The sequence below is a fragment of the Coregonus clupeaformis genome, chromosome 35, assembly GCF_020615455.1.
Source record: "Coregonus clupeaformis isolate EN_2021a chromosome 35, ASM2061545v1, whole genome shotgun sequence".
NCBI lineage: Eukaryota > Metazoa > Chordata > Actinopteri > Salmoniformes > Salmonidae > Coregonus > Coregonus clupeaformis.
In genome coordinates, this window is record NC_059226.1 from 20,505,771 (window position 1) to 20,533,581 (window position 27,811).

Genomic DNA, 27,811 nt, shown 5'->3' on the forward strand with positions numbered 1-27,811 from the left:
AGTCCTGTAACTTCTTCTTTAAGAGGCTCCTCTGTCCTCCACTCGTTACCTGTATTAATGGCACCTGTTTGAACTTGTTATCAGTATAAAATACACCTGTCCACAACCTCAAACAGTCACACTCCAAACTCCACTATGGCCAAGACCAAAAAGCTGTCAAGAACACCAGAAACAAAATTGTAGACCTGCACCAGGCTGGGAAGACTGAATCTGCAATAGGTAAGCAGCTTGGTTTGAAGAAATCAACTGTGGGAGCAATTATTATGAAATGGAAGACATACAAGACCACTGATAATCTCCCTCGATCTGGGGCTCCACGCAAGATCTCACCCCGTGGGGTCAAAATGAACGGTGAGCAAAAATCCCAGAACCACACGGGGGGACCTAGTGAATGACCTGCAGAGACCTGGGACCAAAGTAACAAAGCCTACCATCAGTAACACACTACGCCGCCAGGGACTCAAATCATGCAGTGCCAGACGTGTCCCCCTGCTTAAGCCAGTACATGTCCAGGCCCGTCTGAAGTTTGCTAGAGTGCATTTGGATGATCCAGAAGAGGATTGGGAGAATGTCATATGGTCAGATGAAACCAAAATAGAACTTTTTGGTAAAAACTCAACTCGTCGTGTTTGGAGGACAAAGAATGCTGAGTTGCATCCAAAGAACACCATACCTACTGTGAAGCATGGGGGTGGAAACATCATGCTTTGGGGCTGTTTTTCTGCAAAGGGACCAGGACGACTGATCCGTGTAAAGGAAAGAATGAATGGGGCCGTGTATCGTGAGATTTTGAGTGAAAACCTCCTTCCATCAGCAAGGGCATTGAAGATGAAACGTGGCTGGGTCTTTCAGCATGACAATGATCCCAAACACACCGCCCGGGCAACGAAGGAGTGGCTTCGTAAGAAGCATTTCAAGGTCCGGGAGTGGCCTAGCCAGTCTCCAGATCTCAACCCCATAGAAAATCTTTGGAGGGAGTTGAAAGTCCGTGTTGCCCAGCGACAGCCCCAAAACATCACTGCTCTAGAGGAGATCTGCATGGAGGAATGGGCCAAAATACCAGCAACAGTGTGTGAAAACCTTGTGAAGACTTACAGAAAACGTTTGACCTGTGTCATTGCCAACAAAGGGTATATAACAAACTATTGAGAAACTTTTGTTATTGACCAAATACTTATTTTCCACCATAATTTGCAAATACATTCATTAAAAATCCTACAATGTGATTTTCTGGATTTTCTTTTCTCATTTTGTCTGTCATAGTTGACGTGTACCTTTGATGAAAATTACAGGCCTCTCTCATCTTTTTAAGTGGGAGAACTTGCACAATTGGTGGCTGACTAAATACTTTTTTTCCCCACTGTATGTTTTTTTGTGGGACTGTGTGTGTCTATCACATCTAACCCTCCTGCTCTTTCCACTAGCCTATGTTCTCCAACACCATGGTAACAATACCTGGGTTATTCTGTTGCCGTGACAACCTATTTATTCATAGGTTGCACCAAGTCACTTGGTCGCATCATGCCATTGTTATGAACGTTCTCAAGCCGTGGTGATAAGCCCAGTCATTCTGGACGGACGCTGACTACTATTTCTTCTAAATTACACTATAGTGCCTGGAAATACGATGACATTGCAAAAGTAGTCAAATATTTAGTAGGAAACAACTTTGCCAGCATTATCTTGTCATCAAATTTACTTTAGACAGATGGCAACGTTGTCATTAGCTAGCAAAGTTTGTCAAAACAACTAGCAACGATAACATTAGCTAGCTAAAATCCTGTGGCCTCCCCTCAATTTTAGCTAGCTAGCTAACATTATACTGCATCTAAAGTCAATCTGGTAACATCAAAATGATGACAAAAGGTTTTCTTACTAACTATTTGCCTCATTTTGAATGTCATAGTATTTCCAAGCCACTGTAATGCACTTTTGATGAAATCGTCATCACCGCTCATTAATGATGCATTGAGAAGAATGCTCAGCCGGGCATCAGATCAAAACAAACGTTCAAAACAATATTGTGATGAAACATGCAACTCATGAATAGCCAAATAGGACCCCTTGCACATTTGGATACTAAAAGGTTTGCCTCGTAACTAGGAGAGGATCCTGGAGAGTGAATGATATGTCTAATTTCAATTGAAAAGGGACAATTTGGATTGGCCTAAAAATCTATGCAGAAAATGTGAATGGAGCGTGTTTGTTTGTGCGCGTTCATCTCATCTCATGGTGTGCGTTATCCATAAGATGAGAGAGGAGCTAGCTAGAAGAAGCTCATCATCTCTGTGTCCAATGGCAACAGGCATGCACTGAGAAAGCCCTTGGACTGATGCAGTAACCATGGAACCAGAGAGAAGGAGAGAAAGAGTTCTGTGTACATCACACAGAGGAAGTTAAAAATAAACCTGACAAACAGAAGGAGAGGGGGATGATGAAGGAAGTGAAGGAATGGTGCAATGGCACAGTGAATATGTGTGTGTGCTCCTGTGGAAAGGCCTAACCTAATGAACACTGTAGCGGTACTCTGGGGGGCTGAGGGGCAGATAGGAGTGGGGCTTGATGACAGGAGCGACCGACACGGCTCAGTGTATGTGTCAGAGGGTGTGTGTGTATAGGTCTCCCAGTGGTCTAAGGCGCTGCCACTAGAGATCCTGGTTCGAATCCAGGCTCTGTCGTAGCCGGCCGCGACCGGGAGACCCATGGGGCGGCGCACAATTGGCCCAGCGTCGTCCAGGGTAGGGGAGGGAATGGCCGGCAGGGATATAGCTCAGTTGGTAGAGCATGGTCTTTGCAACGCCAGGGTTGTGGGTTCGATTCCCACGGGGGGGCCAGTATGAATTTTAAAAATTTTTTAAATAAAAAATAATGTATGCACTCACTAACTGTAAGTCGCTCTGGATAAGAGCGTCTGCTAAAATGACTAAAATGTAAATGTAAAATGTATAGATCAAAACCTTACTGAACGACCGACACGGCTAAGTGTGTTTGTGTGTGTGTCAGAGTATATGTGTGTGTGTATAGATCAAAACCTTACTGTGAACCCCCCCAGAACGACCTTCTAACCCCCATCACACCCAAATGGCACCCTATTCCCTTCACAGTGCACTACTTTTTACCAGAGCCCTGTGGGCCCTGCTCAAATGTAGTGCACTAAATAGAAAATATTATACTTTGATAATTAGCATGTAAGAATCACAGGGTCATCCCTATTCTATGTGGTTCAGGACTAAACATGTCTAGCCCTCCCACAGAGCTGACTTGGGAACAGTGAGGCTTAGAGAATGACATGTGTCTGGCTAAGACTAAGCACTGGCTCCCAGTAGATTGTTAATGCTACTGGGAAAGACGGGTCCTGCTCAATGTCTCAGAAAAGGATAGTTCTCTCAGGCAGAGAGAGGCCTGAATCTGCCTGTGTATTTTGGTGTATGTGTATGTTTGTTTGTGTGTGTGTGTGTGTGTGTGTGTGTGTGTGTGTGTGTGTGTGTGTGTGTGTGTGTGTGTGTGTGTGTGTGTGTGTGTGTATGTTTGTGTGTGTGTGTGTGTGTGTGTGTGTGTGTGTGTGTGTGTGTGTGTGTGTGTGTGTGTGTGTGTGTGTGTGTGTGTGTGTGTGAGGCAGTGTGCTAGTCTAGTGGACATGACAACATAAGCTAGCACGTGCACATCTTACCTAGGTTGTGCCGTTTGTTTTTGGCGTGCTCGTGGATGTGTTTCTTGGTGAAGCAGCCAAAGAAGACACAGGACAGGCAGGAGTGGAGCCGGTTCAGGTGGGCGCCGCACATGTGACAGATACACGCCTTGGCCTGCAGGGGGCGAGAGAGCGAGAGAAGGGAAAGAGAGGGAGGGAGAGAGAAGGGATGAGAGTCAGAATAATAAGGGAATATACATCGACATCTTCTGAGCATTGAGAGGCAGATGGAAACCTAGACAGAGAGGGAGGCTGGCGTAAAGAGATCTCCCTGCTGGCTTGGGCAGACACACACACAGTCATGTTTTTTTTATATTTTTTTTTATTTAACCTTTATTTAACCAGGTAAGCCAGTTGAGAACAAGTTCTCATTTACAACTGCGACCTGGCCAAGATAAAGCATAGTAGTGCGACAAAAACAACAACACAGAGTTACATATGGGGTAAAAAAACATAAAGTCAATAAATACAACAGAAAAAATATATACAGTGTGTGCAAATGTAGCAAGTTATGGAGGTAAGGCAATAAATAGGCTATAGTGCAAAAATAATTACAATTAGTATTAACACTGGAATGCTAGATGTGCAAGAGATTATGTGCAAATAGAGATACTGGGGTGCAAAAGAGCAAAATAAATAACAATATAGGGATGAGGTAGTTGGGTGGGCTAATTTCAGATGGGCTGTGTACAGGTGCAGTGATCGGTAAGGTGCTCTGACAACTGATGCTTAAAGTTAGTGAGGGAGATAAGAGTCTCCAGCTTCAGAGATTTTTGCAATTCGTTCCAGTCATTGGCAGCAGAGAACTGGAAGGAATGGCGGCCAAAGGAGGTGTTGGCTTTGGGAATGACCAGTGAGATATACCTGCTGGAGCGCAGACTACGGGTGGGTGCTGCTATGGTGACCAATGAGCTAAGATAAGGCGGGGATTTGCCTAGCAGTGATTTATAGATGGCCTGGAGCCAGTGGGTTTGACGACGAACACGACGAACCAGCCAACAAGAGCGTACAGGTCACAGTGGTGGGTAGTGTATGGGGCTTTGGAGACAAAACGGATGGCACTGTGATAGACTACATCCAATTTGCTGAGTAGAGTGTTGGAGGCTATTTTGTAAATGACATCGCTGAAGTCAAGGATCGGTAGGATAGTCAGTTTTACAAGGGCATGTTTGGCAGCATGAGTGAAGGAGGCTTTGTTGCGAAATAGGAAGCTGATTCTAGATTTAACTTTGGATTGGAGATTCTTAATGTGAGTCTGGAAGGAGAGTTTACAGTCTAACCAGACACCTAGGTATTTGTAGTTGTCCACATACTCTAGGTCAGACCCGTCGAGAGTGGTGATTCTAGTCGGGTGGGCGGGTGCCAGCAGCGTTCGATTGAAGAGCATGCATTTAGTTTTACTAGTGTTTAAGAGCAGTTGGAGGCTACTGAAGGAGTGTTGTATGGCATTGAAGCTCGTTTGGAGGTTTGTTAACACAGTGTCAGATGAAGGGCCAGATGTATACAAAATGGTGTCGTCTGCGTAGAGGTGGATCTGAGAGTCACCAGCAGCAAGAGCGACATCATTGATATACACGGAGAAAAGAGTCGGCCCAAGAATTGAACCCTGTGGCACCCCCATAGAGACTGCCATAGGTCCAGACAACAGGCCCTCCGATTTGACACACTGAACTCTATCTGAGAAGTAGTTGGTGAACAAGGCGAGGCAGTCATTTGAGAAACCAAGGCTATTTAGTCTGCCAATAAGAATGTGGTGGTTGACAGAGTCGAAAGCCTTCGCCAGGTCGATGAAGAGGCTGCACAGTACTGTCTATTATCGATCGAGGTTATAATATCGTTTAGGACCTTGAGCGTGGCTGAAGTGCACCCATGACCAGCTCGGAAACCGGATTGCATAGCGGAGAAGGTACGATGGGATTCGAAATGGTCGGTGATCTGTTTGTTAACTTGGCTTTCAAATACTTTCGAAAGGCAGGGCAGGATGGATATAGGTCTGTAACAGTTTGGATCTAGAGTGTCACCCCCATTGAAGAGGGGGATGACCGCGGCAGCTTTCCAATCTCTGGGGATCTCAGACGTTACGAAAGAGAGGTTGAACAGACTAGTAATAGGGGTTGCGACAATTTCGGAGGCTAGTTTTAGAAAGAAAGGGTCCAGATTGTCTAGCCCAGCTGATTTGTAGGGGTCCAGATTTTGCAGCTCTTTCAGAACATCAGCTGTCTGAATTTGTGTGAAGGAGAAGCGGGGGGGGGGCATGGGCAAGTTGCAGAGTTGGTGGCCGGGGTAGTGGTAGCCAGGTGGAAAGCATGGCCAGCCGTAGCAAAATGCTTGTTGAAATTCTCGATTATTGTAGATTTATCGGTGGTGATAGTGTTTCCTAGCCTCAGTGCAGTGGGCAGCTGGGAGGAAGTGCTCTTATTTTCCATGGACTTTACAGTGTCCCTAAACTTTTTGGAGTTAGTGCTACAGGAAGCACATTTCTGTTTGAAAAAGTTAGCCTTTGCTTTCCTGACTGCTTGTGTATATTGGTTCCTAACTTCCCTGAAAAGTTGCATATCGCGGGGGCTATTTGATGCTAATGCAGTACGCCACAGGATGTCTTTGTGCTGGTCAAGGGCAGTCAAGTCTGAGGAGAACCAGGGGCTATATCTGTTCTTAGTTCTGTATTTTTTGAATGGGGCATGTTTATTTAAGATTGAGAGGGAATTACTTTTAAAGAACAACCAGGCATCCTCTACTGACGGAATGAGATCTATATCCATCCAGGATACCTGGGCCAGGTCAATTAGGAAGGCCTGCTCGCTAAAGTGTTTTAGGGAGCGTTTGACAGTGATGAGGGGTGGTCGTTTGACCGCGGACCCGTTACGGACGCAGACAATAAGGCAGTGATCGCTGAGATCCTGGTTGAAGACAGCGGAGGTGTATTTAGAGGGTAAGTTAGTCAGGATGATATCTATGAGGGTACCCATGGTTACGGATTTAGGGTTGTACCTGGTAGGTTCGTTGATAATTTGAGTGAGATTGAGGGCATCTAGTTTGGATTGTAGGATGGCCAGGGTATTAAGCATATCCCAATTTAGGTCACCAAGCAGTACGAACTCTGAGGATAAATGGGGGGCAATCAATTCACATATGGTGTCCAGGGCACAGCTGGGGGCTGAGGGGGGTCTGTAGAGCAAGCAGCAACAGTGAGAGACTTATTTCTGGAAAGGTGGATTTTTAGAAGTAGAAGCTCAAACTGTTTGGGCACAGACCTGGATAGTATGATAGAGCTCTGCAGGCTATCTCTACAGTAGATTGCAACTCCACCCCCTTTGGCAGTTCTATCTAGACGGAAAATGTTATAGTTGGGGATGGAAATTTCAGAATTTTTGGTGGCCTTCCTAAGCCAGGATTCAGACACTGCTAGAACATCAGGGTTGGCGGAGTGTGCTAACGCAGGGAATAACTCAAACTTAGGAAGTAGACTTCTGATATTTACATGCAGGAAACCAAGGCTTTTGCGATTACAGAAGTCAGCAAATGATAGCGCCTGGGGAGTAGGAGTGATACTGAGGGCTGCAGGGCCTGGGTTAGCCTCTACATCACCGGAGGAACAGAGGAGGACTAGAATAAGGATACGGCTAAAGGCTTTAAGAACTGGTCTTCTAGTGCGTTGGGTACATAGAATAAAGGGGGCAGATTTCCGGGCGTTGTAGAAAAGATTCAGGCCATTATGTACAGAAAACGATATGGAAGGATATGAGTAAAGTGGAGGTAAACCTAAGCGTTGGGTAACAATGAAAGAGATAGCATCACTGGAGGCACCAATTGAGTCGGTCTCCGCGTGTATGGGGGGTGGGACAAAGGAGATATCTAAGGCAGGTTTAGCTGGGCTGGGGGATCTACAGTGAAATAGTACAATTAGAAATAACCGAAACAACAATAAGCTAACCATATTGAGATGGGAGAGAGGCATAAAGCAATCACGGTGTAATTTGAGAGAGCTAAGACAACAGCTGGTAATGACGACACAGTTTGGGCTGAGGCTAAACATAAACAGGATGCGGTACCGTAAAAAGGAACAGTACAGCAGACATCAGCTGTATAGCTGAGTTATCATAAGGTCCGGTGAACAGCAATAGAATAGTTCGGGGGCTGCTAAAGCACTAGCGAGCAAGAGGCCACGGCTAGCGTGTGCTAGCGGGCCGGGGCTAGCAGATGGAATCTTCGTGGTCGACGTGGTAACGGGAAGCCTGTTGTAATCACATCAGACGATTTCGTCGGCAGACCAGTCGTGTAGGATCGGCGGGGCTCCGTGTCAACACTAGGTGGTCCCGTCCGGTTGACGTAGAGGTAGATAGCCGGGAGATGGGCCTAGCTCAGGATGATTAGCCAGACCACAACGTCCATTTTGTTGCAGCTAGCTGGTATTGATGAATCCGGAGTTAAAGGTCCAGTGATTCAGTGATTCCGGCAGAAAAACGGATATGTTCTGGGTCGATAACGCGCTGTGCAGACAGTACAGACTGGCCGAATAATAGTCCAGACTAGAGCTGGCTGGTGGGTGGTGCAGGCCACGGACAATGGTGAAAAACCGCTAACGGTAGCTGATAGCAAGTAGCTAGTTAGCTGGCTACTCCCGTCCGGTAGACCTAGAGGTAGATATGAGCCCGGCTCTAGGCTAGCTCGAGGCTAACTGGTGCTTGCATCGGGGGCAGTGGTGATTAGCCAGACAGCAACATCCATTCGGTTGCGGGTGGCTAGTTGCGATCCGGTGATTAATGTCCAGTGATTAAATTATTCCCGCAGAAAATCCAATGTTCTGGGTGAAATACCGCTAACTGTGGCTAATAGCAAGTAGCTAGTTAGCTGGCTAGCTAGTTTCAACTGGAGATTCTAGATAAAAGGTAAGTCAATAATAGAATCCGTTCCACATTGAGTGAGGCGGGTTGCAGGAAAGTATATTTTGTAGAAGGATGAAAAGTCTGATAGGGAAATATGTACGAAAAATACAAAAAAAACAGGGTATTTACAGGCTATTTACAGACACACGACAAAAACAGAACTGCACTACTACGCCATCTGTGATCAGATCGTTTAGGAGGAACACTGAGGCTGCGTCCCAACATAGGCTGCGTCCCACTGTTCCCTACATAGGGCTCTGGTCAAAAGTAGTGCACTATCAAAATGTAGAAAATAAGGTGTAATTTGGGACACAGGCTTGCACTCTTCAATAAATATTGAGATGAAGTAGGGCTGTGGTGGTCATGACATTGTCAGCCAGTGATTGTAATGCAAATAACTGCCGGTCTCACGGTAATTGACTGTTTATTAACACATTTAGCATCTCCTGGCTTCCACGCATAGCCTACAAGCCACTGATGAGGACCTTGGGAACATCTACATTTAAAATGTTTTTAATTAATCAATTTAATATAGCCTACACCATCACAATATATCCATTATTTTAGACAGGTCTAAAGAAACATGATATCCCATAGCCCTGATGCTGCTCTGACGACTGGAGACAGTCCCTTAGCCCTGATGCTGCTCTGACGACTGGAGACAGTCCCATAGCCCTGATGCTGCTCTGACGACTGGAGACAGTCCCTTAGCCCTGATGCTGCTCTGACGACTGGAGACAGTCCCATAGCCCTGATGCTGCTCTGACGACTGGAGACAGTCCCATAGCCCTGATGCTGCTCTGACGACTGGAGACAGTCCCATAGCCCTGATGCTGCTCTGACGACTGGAGACAGTCCCTTAGCCCTGATGCTGCTCTGACGACTGGAGACAGTCCCTTAGCCCTGATGCTGCTCTGACGACTGGAGACAGTCCCATAGCCCTGATGCTGCTCTGACGACTGGAGACAGTCCCTTAGCCCTGATGCTGCTCTGACGACTGGAGACAGTCCCATAGCCCTGATGCTGCTCTGACGACCGGAGACAGTCCCATAGCCCTGATGCTGCTCTGACGACCGAAGACAGTCCCATAGCGCTGATGCTGCTCTGACGACTGGAGACAGTCCCATAGCCCTGATGCTGCTCTGATGACCGAAGACAGTCCTATAGACCTGCCTGAAGCTGATGGGACTGACAGAGCAACCATATGGAGGAGCTCTGTAGTGATGATGAACTGGAGTGAGACATGGAATGAATACAGGAGAGAGCGAGAGAGAGAGAGAGCGAGAGAGAGAGAGAGAGAGAGAGAGAGAGAGAGAGAGAGAGAGAGAGAGAGAGAGAGAGAGAGAGAGAGAGAGAGAGAGAGAGAGAGAGAGAGAGAGAGAGAGAGAGAGAGAGAGAGAGAGAGAGAGAGAGAGAAGAAAGATGGACAGAGTGCACAGGCGAGATGAGGGAGAGAAAGGAGAGTCAAAGATGGAGTGCTAGAAAGGAGATGTGAGAGAGAAAGAGGTCTGTTCAAAGTCATCAGGACACAGGCTTGTCACTAAGTCACCTGCTGGGCAGAGGAAGAGAGGGAGAGGAAAGAAAGGTGGAATAGAGCAGGAGAAAAACAAAAGACTAAGCCGCAGCTTAGTATCCATTTCAACCATGTTTCTAGAATTCTGAGTAAGAAAAGATTGCTGGGGAGTGAGAACACAGTAACCACCTAAAGTAACCACGACATGACGCTCATTGACACACACTACCTAGCCAAGGTATTAGGCCTACAGCAAAGAACACCTCCACACAAAAGGTAGGCTACAGTCACCTGACGAACAGCAACACAATGAAACAACCCGACACCATTACGACAGCATAGAGAACCATTGTAAAGGGGTCATAAAAGATCCAGCCTGGTCTCAGTTTCACTTCCTCCACATTATATCACTATGAAACAGTGTGACTGGTTAGGAGAGGGAACAGTCACTGTGAGAAACAGACTCATGACTCAGAGACAGGCCACAGTGTAATGTTTACGCATTTACTGGCTTTCTATCTGGCCACCAATGTGGCATTGAGGAGGCAGCTTTTTTCCCCTGCTATAACTTAGTCATTTAGCAGTGACCCTGTCTAGCTATGGCTCCCCACCTCAAACAAATTGAAGCCTTGGTTGGTTTTGCTTGAATGTTGTGGTGTTTGAGTCACTGGATGTTGCTTCCCAAGGCTTTTCTCCCTCACAAGTAAGAAAATATATCTTTGGGAAACACTTGCTACAGTGATGGGCAGATCACCGGGTGCCATATGACAGCATGGTGAATTTGACAGCATGGTCTATTTACCACCACAAACCAATGCTGGCATTAAGATTGCACTGAATGAGTTGTACAAGGCCATTAATCAACAGGAAAACGCTCATCCAGATGCAGCGCTCCTAGTGGCCGGGGACTTTAATGCAGGGAAACTTAAATCCGTTCTACCTAATTTCTACCAGCATGTCAAATGTGCAACCAGAGGGAAAAAAACTCTAGACCACCTTTACTCCACACACAGAGACGCATACAAAGCTCTCCCTCGCCCTCCATTTGGCAAATCTGACCATAACTCTATCCTCCTGATTCCTGCTTATAAGCAAAAACTGAAGCAGGAAGCACCAGTGATTCGGTTAATAAAAAAGTGGTCAGATGACGCAGATGCCAAGCTACAGGACTGTTTTGCTAGCACAGACTGGAACATGTTCCGGGATTCTTCAGACAGCATTGAGGAGTACACCACATCAGTCACTGGCTTCATCAATAAGTGCATCGATGATGTCGTCCCCCACAGTGACCGTACGTACATACCCCAACCAGAAGCCATGGATTACAGGCAACATCCGCACTGAGCTAAAGGGTAGAGCTGCCGCTTTCAAGGAACGGGACTCTAACCCGGAAGCTTATAAGAAATCCCGCTATGACCTCCGACGAACCATCAAACAGGCAAAGAGTCAATACAGGTCTAAGATTGAATCATACTACACTGGCTCTGACGCTCGTCGGATGTGGCAGGGCTTGAAAACTATTACAGACTACAAAGGGAAGCACAGCCGCGAGCTGCCCAGTGACACAAGCCTACCAGACGAGCTAAACCACTTCTATGCTCGCTTCGAGGCAAGCAACACTGAAGCATGCATGAGAGCACCAGCTGTTCCGGACGACTATGTGATCACGCTCTCCGTAGCCGATGTGAGTAAGACTTTTAAGCAAGTCAACATTCACAAGGCCGCTGGGCCAGACGGATTACCAGGGCGTGTACTCCGAGCATGTGCTGACCAACTGGCAAGTGTCTTCACTGACATTTTCAACATGTCCCTGACCGAGTCTGTAATACCAACATGTTTCAAGCAGACCACCATAGTCCCCGTGCCCAAGAACTCTAAGATAACCTGCCTAAATGACTACCGACCCGTGGCACTGACGTCTGTAGCCATGAAGTGCTTTGAAAGACTGGTCATGGCTCACATCAACAGCATAATCCCAGAAACCCTAGACCCACTCCAATTTGCATACCGCCCCAACAGATCCACAGATGATGCAATCTCTATCGCACTCCACACTGCCCTTTCCCACCTGGACAAGAGGAACACCTACGTGAGAATGCTATTCATTGACTACAGCTCAGCATTCAACACCATAGTGCCCTCTAAGCTCATCACTAAGCTAAGGATCCTGGGACTAAACACCTCCCTCTGCAACTGGATCCTGGACTTCCTGACGGGCCGCCCCCAGGTGGTAAGGGTAGGTAACAACACATCTGCCACACTGATCCTCAACACGGGGGCCTCAGGGGTGCGTGCTCAGTCCCCCTCCTGTACTCTCTGTTCACCCATGACTGCATGGCCAGGCACGACTCCAACACCATCATTAAGTTTGCCGACGACACAACAGTGGTAGGCCTGATCACCGACAACGATGAGACAGCCTATAGGGAGGAGGTCAGAGATCTGGCCGTGTGGTGCCAGGACAACAACCTCTCCCTCAACGTGACCAAGACAAAGGAGATGATTGTGGACTACAGGAAAAAAAAAGAGGACTGAGCACGCCCCCATTCTCATCGACGGGGCTGTAGTGGAACAGGTTGAGAGCTTCAAGTTCCTTGGTGTCCACATCACCAACGAACTATCATGGTCCAAGCACACCAAGACAGTCGTGAAGAGGGCACGACAAAGCCTATTCCCCCTCAGGAGACTAAAAAGATTTGGCATGGGTCCTCAGATCCTCAAAAAATTCTACAGCTGCACCATCGAGAGCATCCTGACTGGTTGCATCACCGCCTGGTATGGCAACTGCTTGGCCTCTGACCGCAAGGCACTACAGAGGGTAGTGCGTACGGCCCAGTACATCACTGGGGCAAAGCTCCCTGCCATCCAAGACCTCTATACCAGGCGGTGTCAGAGGAAGGCCCTCAAAATTGTCAAAGACTCCAGCCACCCTAGTCATAGACTGTTCTCTCTGCTACCGCACGGCAAGCGGTACCGGAGTGCCAAGTCTAGGTCCAAAAGACTTCTCAACAGCTTCTACCCACAAGCCATAAGACTCCTGAACAGCTAATCATGGCTACCCGGACTATTTGCACTGCCCCCCCCACCCCATCCTTTTTACGCTGCTGCTACTCTGTTAAGTATTTATGCATAGTCACTTTAACTCTACCCACATGTACATATTACCTCAACTACCTCAACTAGCCGGTGCCCCCGCACATTGACTCTGCACCGTTACCCCCCTGTATATATAGCCTCCCTACTGTCACTTTATTTTACTTCTGCTCTTTGTTTTTCTCAACACTTTTTTTTTGTTGTTGTTTTATTCTTACTTTTTTGTTTAAAATAAACGCACTGTTGGTTAAGGGCTGTAAGTAAGCATTTCACTGTAATGTCTGCACCTGTTGTATTCGGCGCATGTGACCAATAAAATTTGATTTGATTTGATTTGATTTGATTTGATTTGAAAGAGCTACAGCTTGCAGTTCTGGCCAGCAGGGGGAGTGTCTGGAGAAGAGATGCACTCACTGACAGCTATCTGATTTCCCTCCCATGTCATCTCCACAGAGCCCAGAGTAATGCTGCCGGCAGGCTGCAGCCACTACAAACACCTCTTCATAGAAGGACCAGACACACTGTGAGAGAAGACTAGGCTATTGTCCACCTACAATGTTATGACTGCCATGGGGGTGATATAAGAGACCAGTTATATCATCATATCACTGAAATAAGGCACACACACAGTCTATCGCTGCATGGCCTTAGAAGCCCAGGGAGGATTGTGATGACGGAGCAGTAAGCTGGACATTCAGGGCCACATACAGTAAGCTCTGTTCTCATTCAGTCTGGCGTGTGCGGGGCTTATCACACTGGGATGAATGGGATCTAATGGAGAGGGGCGGGCGCAGGTGAATCACATTCAGACTGGGGCCTGACAACACAGACAGGCTAGTTAGGGCTCTCCAACCCTGTTCCTGGAGAGCTACCCTCCTGTAGGTTTTTACTCCAACCCTGTATCTGGAGAGCTGCCGTCCTGTAGGTTCTCACTCCAACCCCAGTTGTAATTAACCTGATTCAGTTTATCAACCAGATAATTATTGGAATCAGGTGTGCTAGATTAAGGTTGGAGTTAAAACCTACAGGACGGTATCTCTCCAGGAACAGGGTTGGAGTTAAAACCTACAGGACGGTAGCTCTCCAGGAACAGGGTTGGAGTTAAAACCTACAGGACGGTATCTCCCAGGAACAGGGTTGGAGTTAAAACCTACAGGACGGTAGCTCTCCAGGAACAGGGTTGGAGTTAAAACCTACAGGACGGTAGCTCTCCAGGAACAGGGTTGGAGTTAAAACCTACAGGACGGTATCTCTCCAGGAACAGGGTTGGAGTTAAAACCTACAGGACGGTAGCTCTCCAGGAACAGGGTTGGAGTTAAAACCTACAGGACGGTAGCTCTCCAGGAACAGGGTTGGAGTTAAAACCTACAGGACGGTAGCTCTCCAGGAACAGGGTTGGAGTTAAAACCTACAGGACGGTATCTCTCCAGGAACAGGGTTGGAGTTAAAACCTACAGGACGGTAGCTCTCCAGGAACAGGGTTGGAGTTAAAACCTACAGGACGGTAGCTCTCCAGGAACAGGGTTGGAGTTAAAACCTACAGGACCGTAGCTCTCCAGGAACAGGGTTGGAGTTAAAACCTACAGGACGGTATCTCTCCAGGAACAGGGTTGGAGTTAAAACCTACAGGACGGTAGCTCTCCAGGAACAGGGTTGGAGTTAAAACCTACAGGACGGTAGCTCTCCAGGAACAGGGTTGGAGTTAAAACCTACAGGACGGTAGCTCTCCAGGAACAGGGTTGGAGAGCCCTGGGCTAGACACTATACAGCCAGTACCACCACACTCAATGACATGCGCAAGAGATGATGGAGAGTAGAGAGAGGCTGAAAGGCAGACATTAGATGTAGGCTGATATGAACGAGAGAGAGAGAGAGAGAGACAGAGAGAGAGACTGAGAGAAGCAGAAAAATACAGGCCTAAAAGAAGCAGAAAGATTGAGAGAGAACGACAGAAGCAGATAGAGAAAAAGAGGAGAAAGAGAGAGTGAGAGGAATGAAGTGTGATTGTGATCATCAGTAGACAGGCAAGGCAGGCTAGTGCTCTAAAGACAGTCACGCCTACACCTCATTATCATTAGCTCTCTGCTCCAGCCCCTCCCCCCTCAGCTCTTCAAGAGAGATGCTGCTGTTGATTCCTTACAGCACCCCTCCGAACCTTCTGCATTGCACCAGAGCTCCAGTCAAAACACAGCTACCCCTGTCAACGCTGCAACCGCATCCCCCTGCACCCCAACCCTCGGGCCCTCTTCCCTGGGTAGAAAAATCCACTTCCCCCCACTGTTTCACCCTCTCTGGTTCCCATGCAGCCTGCCAGCCAGACCCTATACTATTCCTCAGTGTCAGCAGTAACTCTCCCTCCCCCTTCCTGAGGCTTTTAATGTCCTATTAGATCAGCTATAGATCAGGCCGCTGGCTGATATGACTGGAACAAGAGTTTTACAGTTACTAGCAGAGGGAGCGTCTCTCTCACTGCATCTCTCCATCGGTTTCAGGCCCAGGGAAAGGGAGGGGCAGGGGGAGACGGGCAGGGCAGGGGGAGACAGGCGGGGCAGGGGGAGACGGGCAGGGCAGGGGGAGACAGGCGGGGCAGGGGGAGACAGGCAGGGCAGGGGGAGACAGGCGGGGCAGGGGGAGACAGGCGGGGCAGGGGGAGAGGAGGTTTGGGAGAGAGGCAGATCCTCCACAGCTAGCAGACCATGAGAGCAGTGACTCACCACACACCGTTTCACATGCAATAAGCCGCTCTGCTGGAGACAGACACACACAGGCGTGAGCGCACACACACCATCATAAACAGACACACTGACACGCACACCCTTACAGACATTAACTCACACACAGGCTTGTCCTCTCCTCTCCTCTCCTCTCCTCTCCGTTTCTATATTTAATAGTGGGGAGGTTGAGGGAGGAGAGGAGGAGGGTGTGGATGCTGATGCTCCAGTGCTGTTCTGACTGACCCCCTGAGGGTGCAAGCCAGGGCTGTGTCAGATGACCTCCCCCCTCCCTCTCTCTAGTTTCCCCTTGACTGACTAACGCCTAGCCTGCCGGCCCCAGTCTCACTGAGCAGGACGAGACAGAGAAGCATAGACTAACCATCTCTCTACCCCTCTACCATTCCACTGTACTACACCCCTACTACGTCCAGTTCCTCTACTGTCTGAACCTGCCACGCACACACCTTACTGCCTTTACCAGGCCCATGTAGAGACACCTTCCAGCCAACCTCATCCTGTGGAAGCAGGAGAGACATGAAACAGAATAGTGAGTGCACACTATGCAGCATGTTCTCTCTAAGCCGCAGCATCATCATCACATTGCAGAGCTGCTTATGGAGATGAGCTGCTTTGATGCTACCATGATCAAATGGTGTTTGGTGATGTTGTGCTGCTGTTCAGACATGTGATGTGTGTGGTGTGATGTGTGTGTGTGTGTGTGTGTGTGTGTGGTGTGATGTGTGTGTGTGTGTGATGAAGGGTGTATATTCAGTATTCAGACCCCTTGTATTTCTTCACATTTTATTGTGTTACAAAGTGGGATTAAAATGGATTTGTCATTTTGTGTCAACAATACTCTTATGTCAAAGTGGAAGACAAATTATTAATTCTTTGTTAAGATTAATAAAAAATTAAATAACTAAAATATAGTCGTTGCATAATTATTCAGCCGTTTTGTTTATGCAAGCCTAAATTAGTTCAGGAATAAAATTTGGCTTAACAAATCACAAAAAGTAACATGGACTCACTCTGAAATAAGACCAGGGAGCTTTTTGAAAGCCTCATAAAGAAGGGCAGTGATTGGTAGATAGGTAACAATAAATCAGACATTGAAAAGCTCTTTTAGCATGGTCTAGTTCAGGGATGGGTAACTTTGATGGGAGTGGGTGCCACAAAAAATCTGAAATCAGTGGCAGTTTTACAGCTTATTTCCGGCAATTCTACACATTTTGCCATAGGGTGGAGAGCAATGTTTGCCGTTTTTTATATGATATCTGAGTGACAGTGACTAACACAATCAAATGGGGGGCCCCTATCGGTAATTTGACCATGATTACTACAAGTTCAGATAGCTGGCCAGTGTTCAATGGCTGGGATGGGAGAAAACTGATGATCGATCAACAACATTGGAGTGACTCCACAATAATGACCTAAATGAGAGTGAAAATAACAAAATACAATTATTACAAAACATGCATCTTGTATGCAACAAGGCACTACAGTAATACTGCAAAAAAACATGGCAAATGAATACACTTTTTGGCCTAAATGCAAAGCCTTTTGTTTGGGGCAAATCCAACACGTCACTGAGTAACTGCTTCCTTATTTTCAAGCATAGTGGTGGCTGCATCATGGTATGGGTTTGCTTGACAGCAGCAAATACTGGGGAGTTTTTCATGATAAAAAGAAAGCGGGTTAGGGCTAAGCACAAGCAAAATCCTAAAGGAAAACCTGTTTCACCAGACACTGGTAGAGAATTCACCTTTCAGCAGGACGATAACCTACAACACAAGGCCAAATTTACACTGGAGTTGATTACCAAGAAGACAGGTAACGTTCCTAAGTGGCAAAGTTACAGTTGACTTAAATCTGCTTGAAATACTAATGGCAAGACTTGAACATTGCTGTCTAGCCATGATCCCCAACATCTTGACAGAGCTTGAAAAATTATTATGAAAAGAATAATAGCCAAATATTGCACAATCCATGGGTCTAAAGCTAAACACTAAAGTTGTTTCTAACATGTATAGACTCAGGGAGCTGAATACTTACACAACAACTATATTTTATTTCTTTCATTTGTATGAATCTTGAAAAAAATAAAGAAATTAAATAAGCTTCCACTTCGACAGAGTATTTTGTGTAGATTGTTTACAAAAAATGACAATTAAGGGATAAACGCTGAAGTTCTGTACATTACCTTGGAAATAATGGACGACGCAGCGGAACGAGGTGGAGCCGAGTCCCTTTGCGGAGTTAATTTCTTCCAAGGTAACGTACAAAACGGAGGCGTTTATCCTGCTTATACCACAGTTGCCAAAAAAAAACAATATGAAAGCACATGTACCGGTAGAAAATAAATAAGTAAATATTTTCATTTTTATATGCAAATTCATACTCTCTCATCTTTTGGTTGCTAGAGACACTACTCAGTCCTTCGTTCTGTATGTTTTGTTGCCATGCTCAGTTTCAACGTTCTTATCCCTTGCTTGCTGCTAGCTAACCAACTAACTACGGCTACACAGTCACGACCTCTGCAGCCACAATAACAGCTAAATGTATTGCGTTGCGTTTGTTTAAGCTGTTTATCCCGCTTATACCACAGTTGCCAAAGAAAACAATACTAAGCACACATTTACCAGCAGAAAAAAAAAATTGGTACAGTGGGGAAAAAAATTATTTAGTCAGCCACCAATTGTGCAAGTTCTCCCACTTAAAAAGATGAGAGAGGCCTGTAATTTTCATCATAGGTACACAAATTGAGAAAAAGAAATCCAGAAAATCACATTGTAGAATTTTTAATGAATTTATTTGCAAATTATGGTGGAAAATAAGTATTTGGTCACCTACAAACAAGCAAGATTTCTGGCTCTCACAGACCTGTAACTTCTTCTTTAAGAGGCTCCTCTGTCCTCCACTCGTTACCTGTATTAATGGCACCTGTTTGAATTTGTTATCAGTATAAAAGACACCTGTCCACAACCTCAAACAGTTACACTCCAAACTCCACTTTGGCCAAGACCAAAGAGCTGTCAAAGGACACCAGAAACAAAATTGTAGACCTGCACCAGGCTGGGAAGACTGAATCTGCAATAGGTAAGCAACTTGGTTTGAAGAAATCAACTGTGGGAGCAATTATTAGGAAATGAAAGACATACAAGACCACTGATAATCTCCCTCGATCTGGGGCTCCACGCTAGATTGCACCCTGTGGGGTCAAAAAGATCACAAGAACGGTGAGCAAAAATCCCAGAACCACACGGGGGGACCTAGTGAATGACCTGCAGAGAGCTGGGACCAAAGTAACAAAGCCTACCATCAGTAACACACTACGCCGCCAGGGACTAAAACCCTGCAGTGCCAGACGTGTCCCCCTGCTTAAGCCAGTACATGTCCAGGCCCGTCTGAAGTTTGCTAGTGTGCATTTGGATGATCCAGAAGAGGATTGGGAGAATGTCATATGGTCAGATGAAACCAAAATATAACTTTTTGGTAAAAACTCAACTCGTCGTGTTTGGAGGACAAAGAATGCTGAGTTGCATCCAAAGAACACCATACCTACTGTGAAGCATGGGGGTGGAAACATCATGCTTTGGGGCTGTTTTTCTGCAAAGGGACCAGGACGACTGATCCATGTAAAGGAAAGAATGAATGGGGCCATATATCTTCAGATTTTGAGTGAAAACCTCCTTCCATCAGCAAGGGCATTGAAGATAAAATGTGGCTGGGTCTTTCAGCATGACAATGATCCCAAACACACCGCCCGGGCAACGAAGGAGTGGCTTCGTAAGAAGCATTTCAAGGTCCTGGAGTGGCCTAGCCAGTCTCCAGATCTCAACCCCATAGAAAATCTTTGGAGGGAGTTGAAAGTCCGTGTTGCCCAGCGACAGCCCCAAAACATCACTGCTCTAGAGGAGATCTGCATGGAGGAATGGGCCAAAATACCAGCAACAGTGTGTGAAAACCTTGTGAAGACTTACAGAAAACGTTTGACCTGTGTCATTGCCAACAAAGGGTATATAACAAAGTATTGAGAAACTTTTGTTATTGACTAAATACTTATTTTCCACCATAATTTGCTACATAATCCTACAATGTGATTTTCTGGATTTTTTTTCTCATTTTGTCTGTCATAGTTGACGTGTACCTATGATGAAATGTACAGGCCTCTCTCATCTCTTTAAGTGGGAGAACTTGCAGAATTGGTGGCTGACTAAATACTTTTTTTCCCCACTGTATACATTTTCATTTATATAAGCAAATTCATACTTTCTCTTTTGGTTGCTAGAGACGCGACCCAGTCATTTGTTCGATTAGTTCCATATTTATGGACGCGCTCCACTCATTCGTTCTTTATGTTCCCTTGCTTGCTAGCCAGCCAGCTATCTACAGCTAACACAGTCGCAACCTCTGCAGTCAGAATAACAGCAAAGTAGCTGTTTTCTATTGACATTCACTTGGATACATCCATTACAATAAGCTGATAATGCCCGATTTTGCCTGGCATAGCTAGAAAAGTTTGCCTTATCAGGACACTCGTCAACACTGACTGTTAATTACGAGGAGATTGCATTGCATATCAAACACTAGGCTAGAAGCTAGCTAAATAGTTTGTTGCTAGCCAACCTGCCAATATGACAACCAAATTCAAAAATATCAGTTGCTGAAAACAGCTGGTCAAACTAGAAACATGTGGTAGGATTTGCCAGCTTAAGCGGAGGTGGGGACAGGAGAAATTCATGTTTATCACTCACCACGTTAGGTCATCAGATGCTCCCCCCAAAAAATGTCTCTGCAAAAATAAATCAATGCTAGCTAGCTAGCAAAGTTTTTTCCTTGTTGGACCTGTAGCAAGTACGGTCTGCATGTGTAGGCGCATATTGCATCATGCAATGTGTCGATATCTTTTCCAACTGTCCCATTATCTGGTTTTAATGTCCATTCTAGAATGCCCTTCTAGCCAATCAGAAAAGAGTATTCAACAACGCTGTGGTATAAATCCATTTTCAACCCACTCTGTAACACAATCAAATGTGAAGAAATCCAAGGGGTCTGAATGCTTGTGTGTGTGTTACACTCTCGGGGAGACATGCGCTTCACACACTCGTGTAACTCTGCCTTAGAGAGCTGTCATCTCATTAAGAGGATTGACATCATGTTGTACTCTCTATGAACCAGATCAGTGGTGTAGAGAGCCCAGATCATAGATCAGAGGGCAAAGCCTCAGAGAGAGGCAGCCAGCACCACTGATCATTACCCAGACACACATACTACTGGTACACAGGCATTCACTCACTCACAGAAACTCACACTCACTAGAATAGGCCTAGATCATGCACACATAGGCGTAACAAGCTAACACACAGATTAGGTCTACCATGGTCTAGCTAACTAGCCTCTCCACACTACACACACCTCTACTGTCTGTCTACTACTGCCCCTGCTCTCTGCACAATCTAGCCTCTCTCCATCTCTAGTCATGGTTGTTGGTTGTTATTAGTGCAGCCTTGTTTTTCTCTGAGTGTACACAAAGCACTGGAGGGTCCCCCCCCACACACACACACACAAATGTGATGAATGTAGGTTTGGGCTCTGGTCTGTTTTGATGGGCTTGCCCCTGGCTATTCCTGACTCTTTACGAGCTAGCACAGCGGGCACATCAACCCTGTGTGTGTGTGTGTACTACAGATGGTGAATGGCCCTGCCTAGACGAACAAAGGCTGGGATGCATGGTCATCTGTCATGCCTCAGAGCCAACAGATGCCCAGCAGCAGAGTGTGAGAGTGGTTCCTCGGATTAGAATCACCAAGCCAATCAGAGAACAGAACCTCCTCGGTAGAATCCCCAAGGCACCAATCAGAAGGCCAGAAACCCAGAGGAGGTCTCTGAGTAAATCTATAATAATCTACCATCCATAGATCAGTAGATCAGAGGAATGACATATGATGACACCAAAATGCTTTTAAAGCAATAAAGTTAATGAAACCAGGAACTAATTGTCACAACCTTCCAACAAAAGGCTGCCTGCCTGTGTGTGTGTCCTGTGATGGAACAATGGGGTGTAATAGTGTCCACAGTAAAGGTGATGGATGGGAGAGGAGGCCTGGTTTTTGGGCCTGTCCCCACCCAGTGATTGACAGGTCATTAGCCAGATAGAGACGCTGGCTGGCTCAGAGCCAGCCGATTGGCTGGGGAATATCCCAGGATGCTTTGTGATCTGGTGGACAGATTCAAGACTCTGGTCGGCAGAGAGAGCGAGAATGAGAGAGAGAGAACATGGGCCAGATGGAGAGGCCTCGACACACACACACACACCACACTACTCCAAGTCCTTCACACACACACACACCACACTACTCCAAATCCTTCACACACACACACCACACTACTCCAAATCCTTCACACACACACACACACCACACTACTCCAAGTCCTTCACACACACACACTACTCCAAGTCCTTCACACACACACACACACTACTCCAAGTCTTTCACACACACAGAAGAAGTGAGAGAGAAAGGGATGGGCAGGGTCTTAGTCTGTTTAATTGGACGGTGTTAAACGTAGCTTCAGTAGAGCATCAACAGAGGGGCCCCTGCTACCTCATGAAAGATGCATGGACAAGGTTCACAGGACAGGAGATTGGCATTGTGGGTTACAACCAGCTGCTGCTGGGTCTAGTGTGTGTGCACAGTGTCTTATCTACTTGACCAGTGATGCCCTCGCCTATAAAGCACAGAGGTGATAGATACACAAGCCCAGAGGCGATAGAGAAACACACACACTCACAGAGTACATTTATGGAGCAAGGTGTAGGCCTGCACACGGATCTGAAAGGACAGCACAATACAGCTAGAAGCAGTAGAATGTCAGGCTACAGGACAGTACATATCTAGAACAGGATAAAGACAAGCCTGGAGGACAGGCTGGGTGAGGATGGTTAGAGGGACCTAGGGGAGGGGATCCTTGGTCTGTGTGAGGATGGGAGGCCTTAGTAGTCCCTTTGTTTGGGCTGGATAGAGCAGCCAGCAAGCCGCAGCCATGCTGACAGAAAGCTATGCCCCATCAGACAGCTCTTTGCCTAGGAGGGGAGGGTGGGTGGGTCTGTGAGGTCTGGTGAGAGGGAGGGAGGGGAGGGAGAGATGAAGGGAGGGGAGGCTTGGGTAGCGGCCAGAAGCTAAGCCTGTCAGTTCACAACAACCCACACAGATAATCTGCCTGGACTCTGTTTGGGCGGGGTGGTGTGGAAGAGGAGTGAGTGAGATGTGGTGGTGACCCATCAGAGATGGATCTGAGAGGGAGAGAGGGAACAAATGAGAGAAGAAAGTATGGCAGACGAAAGGAAATGGATGTGTCATCTTGACAGGTCCCTCATCCCAGTTCTCCACAGCCCACAACTGCTTTCTCTCTCCCTCTCTCTCACTTTATTTTTCATCAGAGTAAGACAAGTAAGGTTGGGGTGGGTGAGGGGAGGAAACTGTTCCTCTGATCATGCAAGATTTATAGAATCAAAAAAACAGTTAGTCGGGCTCTGTCGCCTTTCGCTCGTTTTCGAAACCCTTTCTCCTAAAATCAAAGGAACCACTGACTTCTTGAAAGCAGCCGAGACTGAAACACTGTCATTACCCCCCCCCTTTTCTTGTCTTTCATCATGCTGTCTGTAATTTCCACTAATCTCAGGGTATTGGCTGTGGGTTAACATTTTAGGAAAATTCCTAAAGTGGAAATGTTTCAGTGTTGCACTGTCTCTAGGCCCATCTGCTGATATAGGCCCATCTATATTTTTCATAGCTGTCTATTTACCACCACAAACCAATGCTGGCATTAAGATTGCACTGAATGAGTTGTACAAGGCCATTAATCAACAGGAAAACGCTCATCCAGATGCAGCGCTCCTAGTAGCAGGGGACTTTAATGCAGGGAAACTTAAATCCGTTCTACCTAATTTCTACCAGCATGTTAAATGTGCAACCAGAGGGGAAAAAACTCTAGACCACCTTTACTCCACACACAGAGACGCATACAAAGCTCTCCCTCGCCCTCCATTTGGCAAATCTGACCATAACTCTATCCTCCTGATTCCTGCTTATAAGCAAAAACTGAAGCAGGAAGCACCAGTGATTCGGCTAATAAAAAAGTGGTCAGATGACGCAGATGCTAAGCTACAGGACTGTTTTGCTAGCACAGACTGGAACATGTTCCGGGGATTCTTCAGACAGCATTGAGGAGTACACCACATCAGTCACTGGCTTCATCAATAAGTGCATCGATGATGTCGTCCCCACAGTGACCGTACGTACATACCCCAACCAGAAGCCATGGATTACAGGAAACATCCGCACTGAGCTAAAGGGTAGAGCTGCCGCTTTCAAGGAACGGGACTCTAACCCGGACGCTTATAAGAAATCCCGCTATGACCTCCGACGAACCATCAAACAGGCAAAGAGTCAATACAGGTCTAAGATTGAATCATACTACACTGGCTCTGACGCTCGTCGGATGTGGCAGGGCTTGAAAACTATTACAGACTACAAAGGGAAGCACAGCCGCGAGCTGCCCAGTGACACAAGCCTACCAGACGAGCTAAACCACTTCTATGCTCGCTTCGAGGCAAGCAACACTGAAGCATGCATGAGAGCACCAGCTGTTCCGGACGACTATGTGATCACGCTCTCCGTAGCCGATGTGAGTAAGACTTTTAAGCAGGTCAACATTCACAAGGCCGCAGGGCCAGACGGATTACCAGGACGTGTACTCCGAGCATGTGCTGACCAACTGGCAAGTGTCTTCACTGACATTTTCAACATGTCCCTGACTGAGTCTGTAATACCAACATGTTTCAAGCAGACCACCATAGTCCCCGTGCCCAAGAACTCTAAGATAACCTGCCTAAATGACTACCGACCCGTGGCACTGACGTCTGTAGCCATGAAGTGCTTTGAAAGACTGGTCATGGCTCACATCAACAGCATAATCCCAGAAACCCTAGACCCACTCCAATTTGCATACCGCCCCAACAGATCCACAGATGATGCAATCTCTATCGCACTCCACACTGCCCTTTCCCACCTGGACAAGAGGAACACCTACGTGAGAATGCTATTCATTGACTACAGCTCAGCATTCAACACCATAGTGCCCTCAAAGCTCATCACTAAGCTAAGGATCCTGGGACTAAACACCTCCCTCTGCAACTGGATCCTGGACTTCCTGACGGGCCGCCCCCAGGTGGTAAGGGTAGGTAACAACACATCTGCCACACTGATCCTCAACACGGGGGCCCCTCAGGGTGCGTGCTCAGTCCCCTCCTGTACTCTCTGTTCACCCATGACTGCATGGCCAGGCACGACTCCAACACCATCATTAAGTTTGCCGACGACACAACAGTGGTAGGCCTGATCACCGACAACGATGAGACAGCCTATAGGGAGGAGGTCAGAGATCTGGCCGTGGTGGTGCCAGGACAACAACCTCTCCCTCAACGTGACCAAGACAAAGGAGATGATTGTGGACTACAGGAAAAAAAAAGAGGACTGAGCACGCCCCCATTCTCATCGACGGGGCTGTAGTGGAACAGGTTGAGAGCTTCAAGTTCCTTGGTGTCCACATCACCAACGAACTATCATGGTCCAAACACACCAAGACAGTCGTGAAGAGGGCACGACAAAGCCTATTCCCCCTCAGGAGACTAAAAAGATTTGGCATGGGTCCTCAGATCCTCAAAAATTCTACAGCTGCACCATCGAGAGCATCCTGACTGGTTGCATCACCGCCTGGTATGGCAACTGCTTGGCCTCTGACCGCAAGGCACTACAGAGGGTAGTGCGTACGGCCCAGTACATCACAGGGGCAAAGCTCCCTGCCATCCAGGACCTCTATACCAGGCGGTGTCAGAGGAAGGCCCTCAAAATTGTCAAAGACTCCAGTCACCCTAGTCATAGACTGTTCTCTCTGCTACCGCACGGCAAGCGGTACCGGAGTGCCAAGTCTAGGTCCAAAAGACTTCTCAACAGCTTCTACCCCCAAGCCATAAGACTCCTGAACAGCTAATCATGGCTACCCGGACTATTTGCACTGCCCCCCACCCCATACTTTTTACGCTGCTGCTACTCTGTTAAGTATTTATGCATAGTCACTTTAACTCTACCCACATGTACATATTACCTCAACTACCTCAACTAGCCGGTGCCCCCCGCACATTGACTATGCAACGGTACCCCCCTGTATATATAGCCTCCCTACTGTCACTTTATTCTATTGTATATATAGCCTCCCTACTGTCACTTTATTTTTACTTCTGCTCTTTTTTTCTCAACACTTTTTTGTTGTTGTTTTATTCTTACTTTTTTGTTTAAAATAAATGCACTGTTGGTTAAGGGCTGTAAGTAAGCATTTCACTGTAATGTCTGCACCTGTTGTATTCGGCGCATGTGACCAATAAAATTTGATTTGATTTGATTTGATAGCTGGGTTGTGTTCATTAGGCACCAAACGGAAGAAAACCGACCGAAACAGGGATTACCCGTTTTCAGAGGTTGCCTGATTCTTTACGGTTCCTCATGCTCTCTTGTCTCTCTGCAGCAGACATAGTGAGCAATATGTTTGGAACATCAAATCGCAATATCGAATCTCAATACATATAGAACGTGACAATTGTGAGAATCGCAATACATATCGTATCGGCACCTAAGTATTGTGATAATATCGTATCGAGAGGTCCCTGGCAATTCCCAGCCCTAACCACGACCTTCATGAATATTCAGTCCCATGTCAGCCCCCTCCTTCCCTTCATTAGCCATTCATAAACTATCAATTATAGATAGGTGGGTGAGGAACAGCAAAGAGCCAGACAGCCAACCTCTGAAAGCAGGGGCAGGCTTCCACGCTATGCTAGTTGACAGAGTTGTCCTCCTTCACGCTATTCATTTACTTTACCAGTAACTGTTTAAGTGGTGGAATTACTTCGACTGACGCAGTTAGCTGCTGCAATGTTCTGGAACACAAACTTAAATTTAGAGAGAAAACATTACTTAACAGTCTGATGCACACACGCAAACACACACTGGGCTGTGGCACATATACGCACACTGTGGCACACACAGATGCGCATACACACTAAAAACAAAACACACACCGTCACAGAGAGTGAGTTAAAAGAAAGGAATAAGGAAAGGAGTAAGGAACTACAGAAGACAGAAGTAGAAAGAAACTGGATAACACCTAGTTCCTTCTTTAGCCAACTCTAAAAGTGGAAGTGCTCTGAACAATTTAGTAATACAAGGAAATACAGTAGTTAGTACGGCACAAAGCCATCCAACCACAGTATAATTCTCCTAGAAGGCATAATGGCATGGGCCAATCCAAAACGGTCCGCTAACTGACAGCCTTTAGAATCAAACATCTCTGTTAAAAAAGGAAAGAAGGAGGGAGAGAGAGAGAGACAGAGAGAGGATGGAGAGAGAGAGAGAGGGGATGTAGAGAGAGAGAGATGAGGGAGAGAGAGAGATGGAGAGAGAAAGAGAGATGATGGAGAGAGAGAGCAGAATGGAGCGAGAGAGGGATGGAGCGAGAGAGAGATTGAGAGGGATGGAGAGAGAAATAGGCCTAAAGAGGGAGATGGAGAGAATAAAAAGAATAGGCTAGTGAGAGAAAGGGATGAGAGAGGGAAGAGAGAGAAAGAGGAGTGTGAGAGGAGACACAGAAGAATCAGAGAGAGACAGAGGATGGCTAGAAACAGAGGAGCAGACAGAGGATGGCTAGAAACAGAGGAGCAGACAGAGGATGGCTAGAAACAGAGGAGCAGACAGAGGATGGCTAGAAACAGAGGAGCAGACAGAGGATGGCTAGAAACAGAGGAGCAGACAGAGGATGGCTAGAAACAGAGGAGCAGACAGAGGATGGCTAGAAACAGAGG

General features: G+C 46.7%; 1 protein-coding gene across 3 annotated transcripts in view; it reads right to left on the reverse strand.

The window, feature by feature from the left end:
• Nucleotides 1–27,811, reverse strand: part of LOC121551233 (ubiquitin carboxyl-terminal hydrolase 22-like) — a 66,529-nt gene that overhangs the window by 25,889 nt on the left and 12,829 nt on the right. For all 3 annotated transcript variants that reach the window (XM_041863789.1, XM_041863791.2, XM_041863792.2), the window contains one exon: nt 3,671–3,803. In XM_041863789.1, the coding sequence (XP_041719723.1) occupies nt 3,671–3,803 (133 nt within the window). The remainder of the gene's footprint in view (nt 1–3,670; nt 3,804–27,811) is intronic.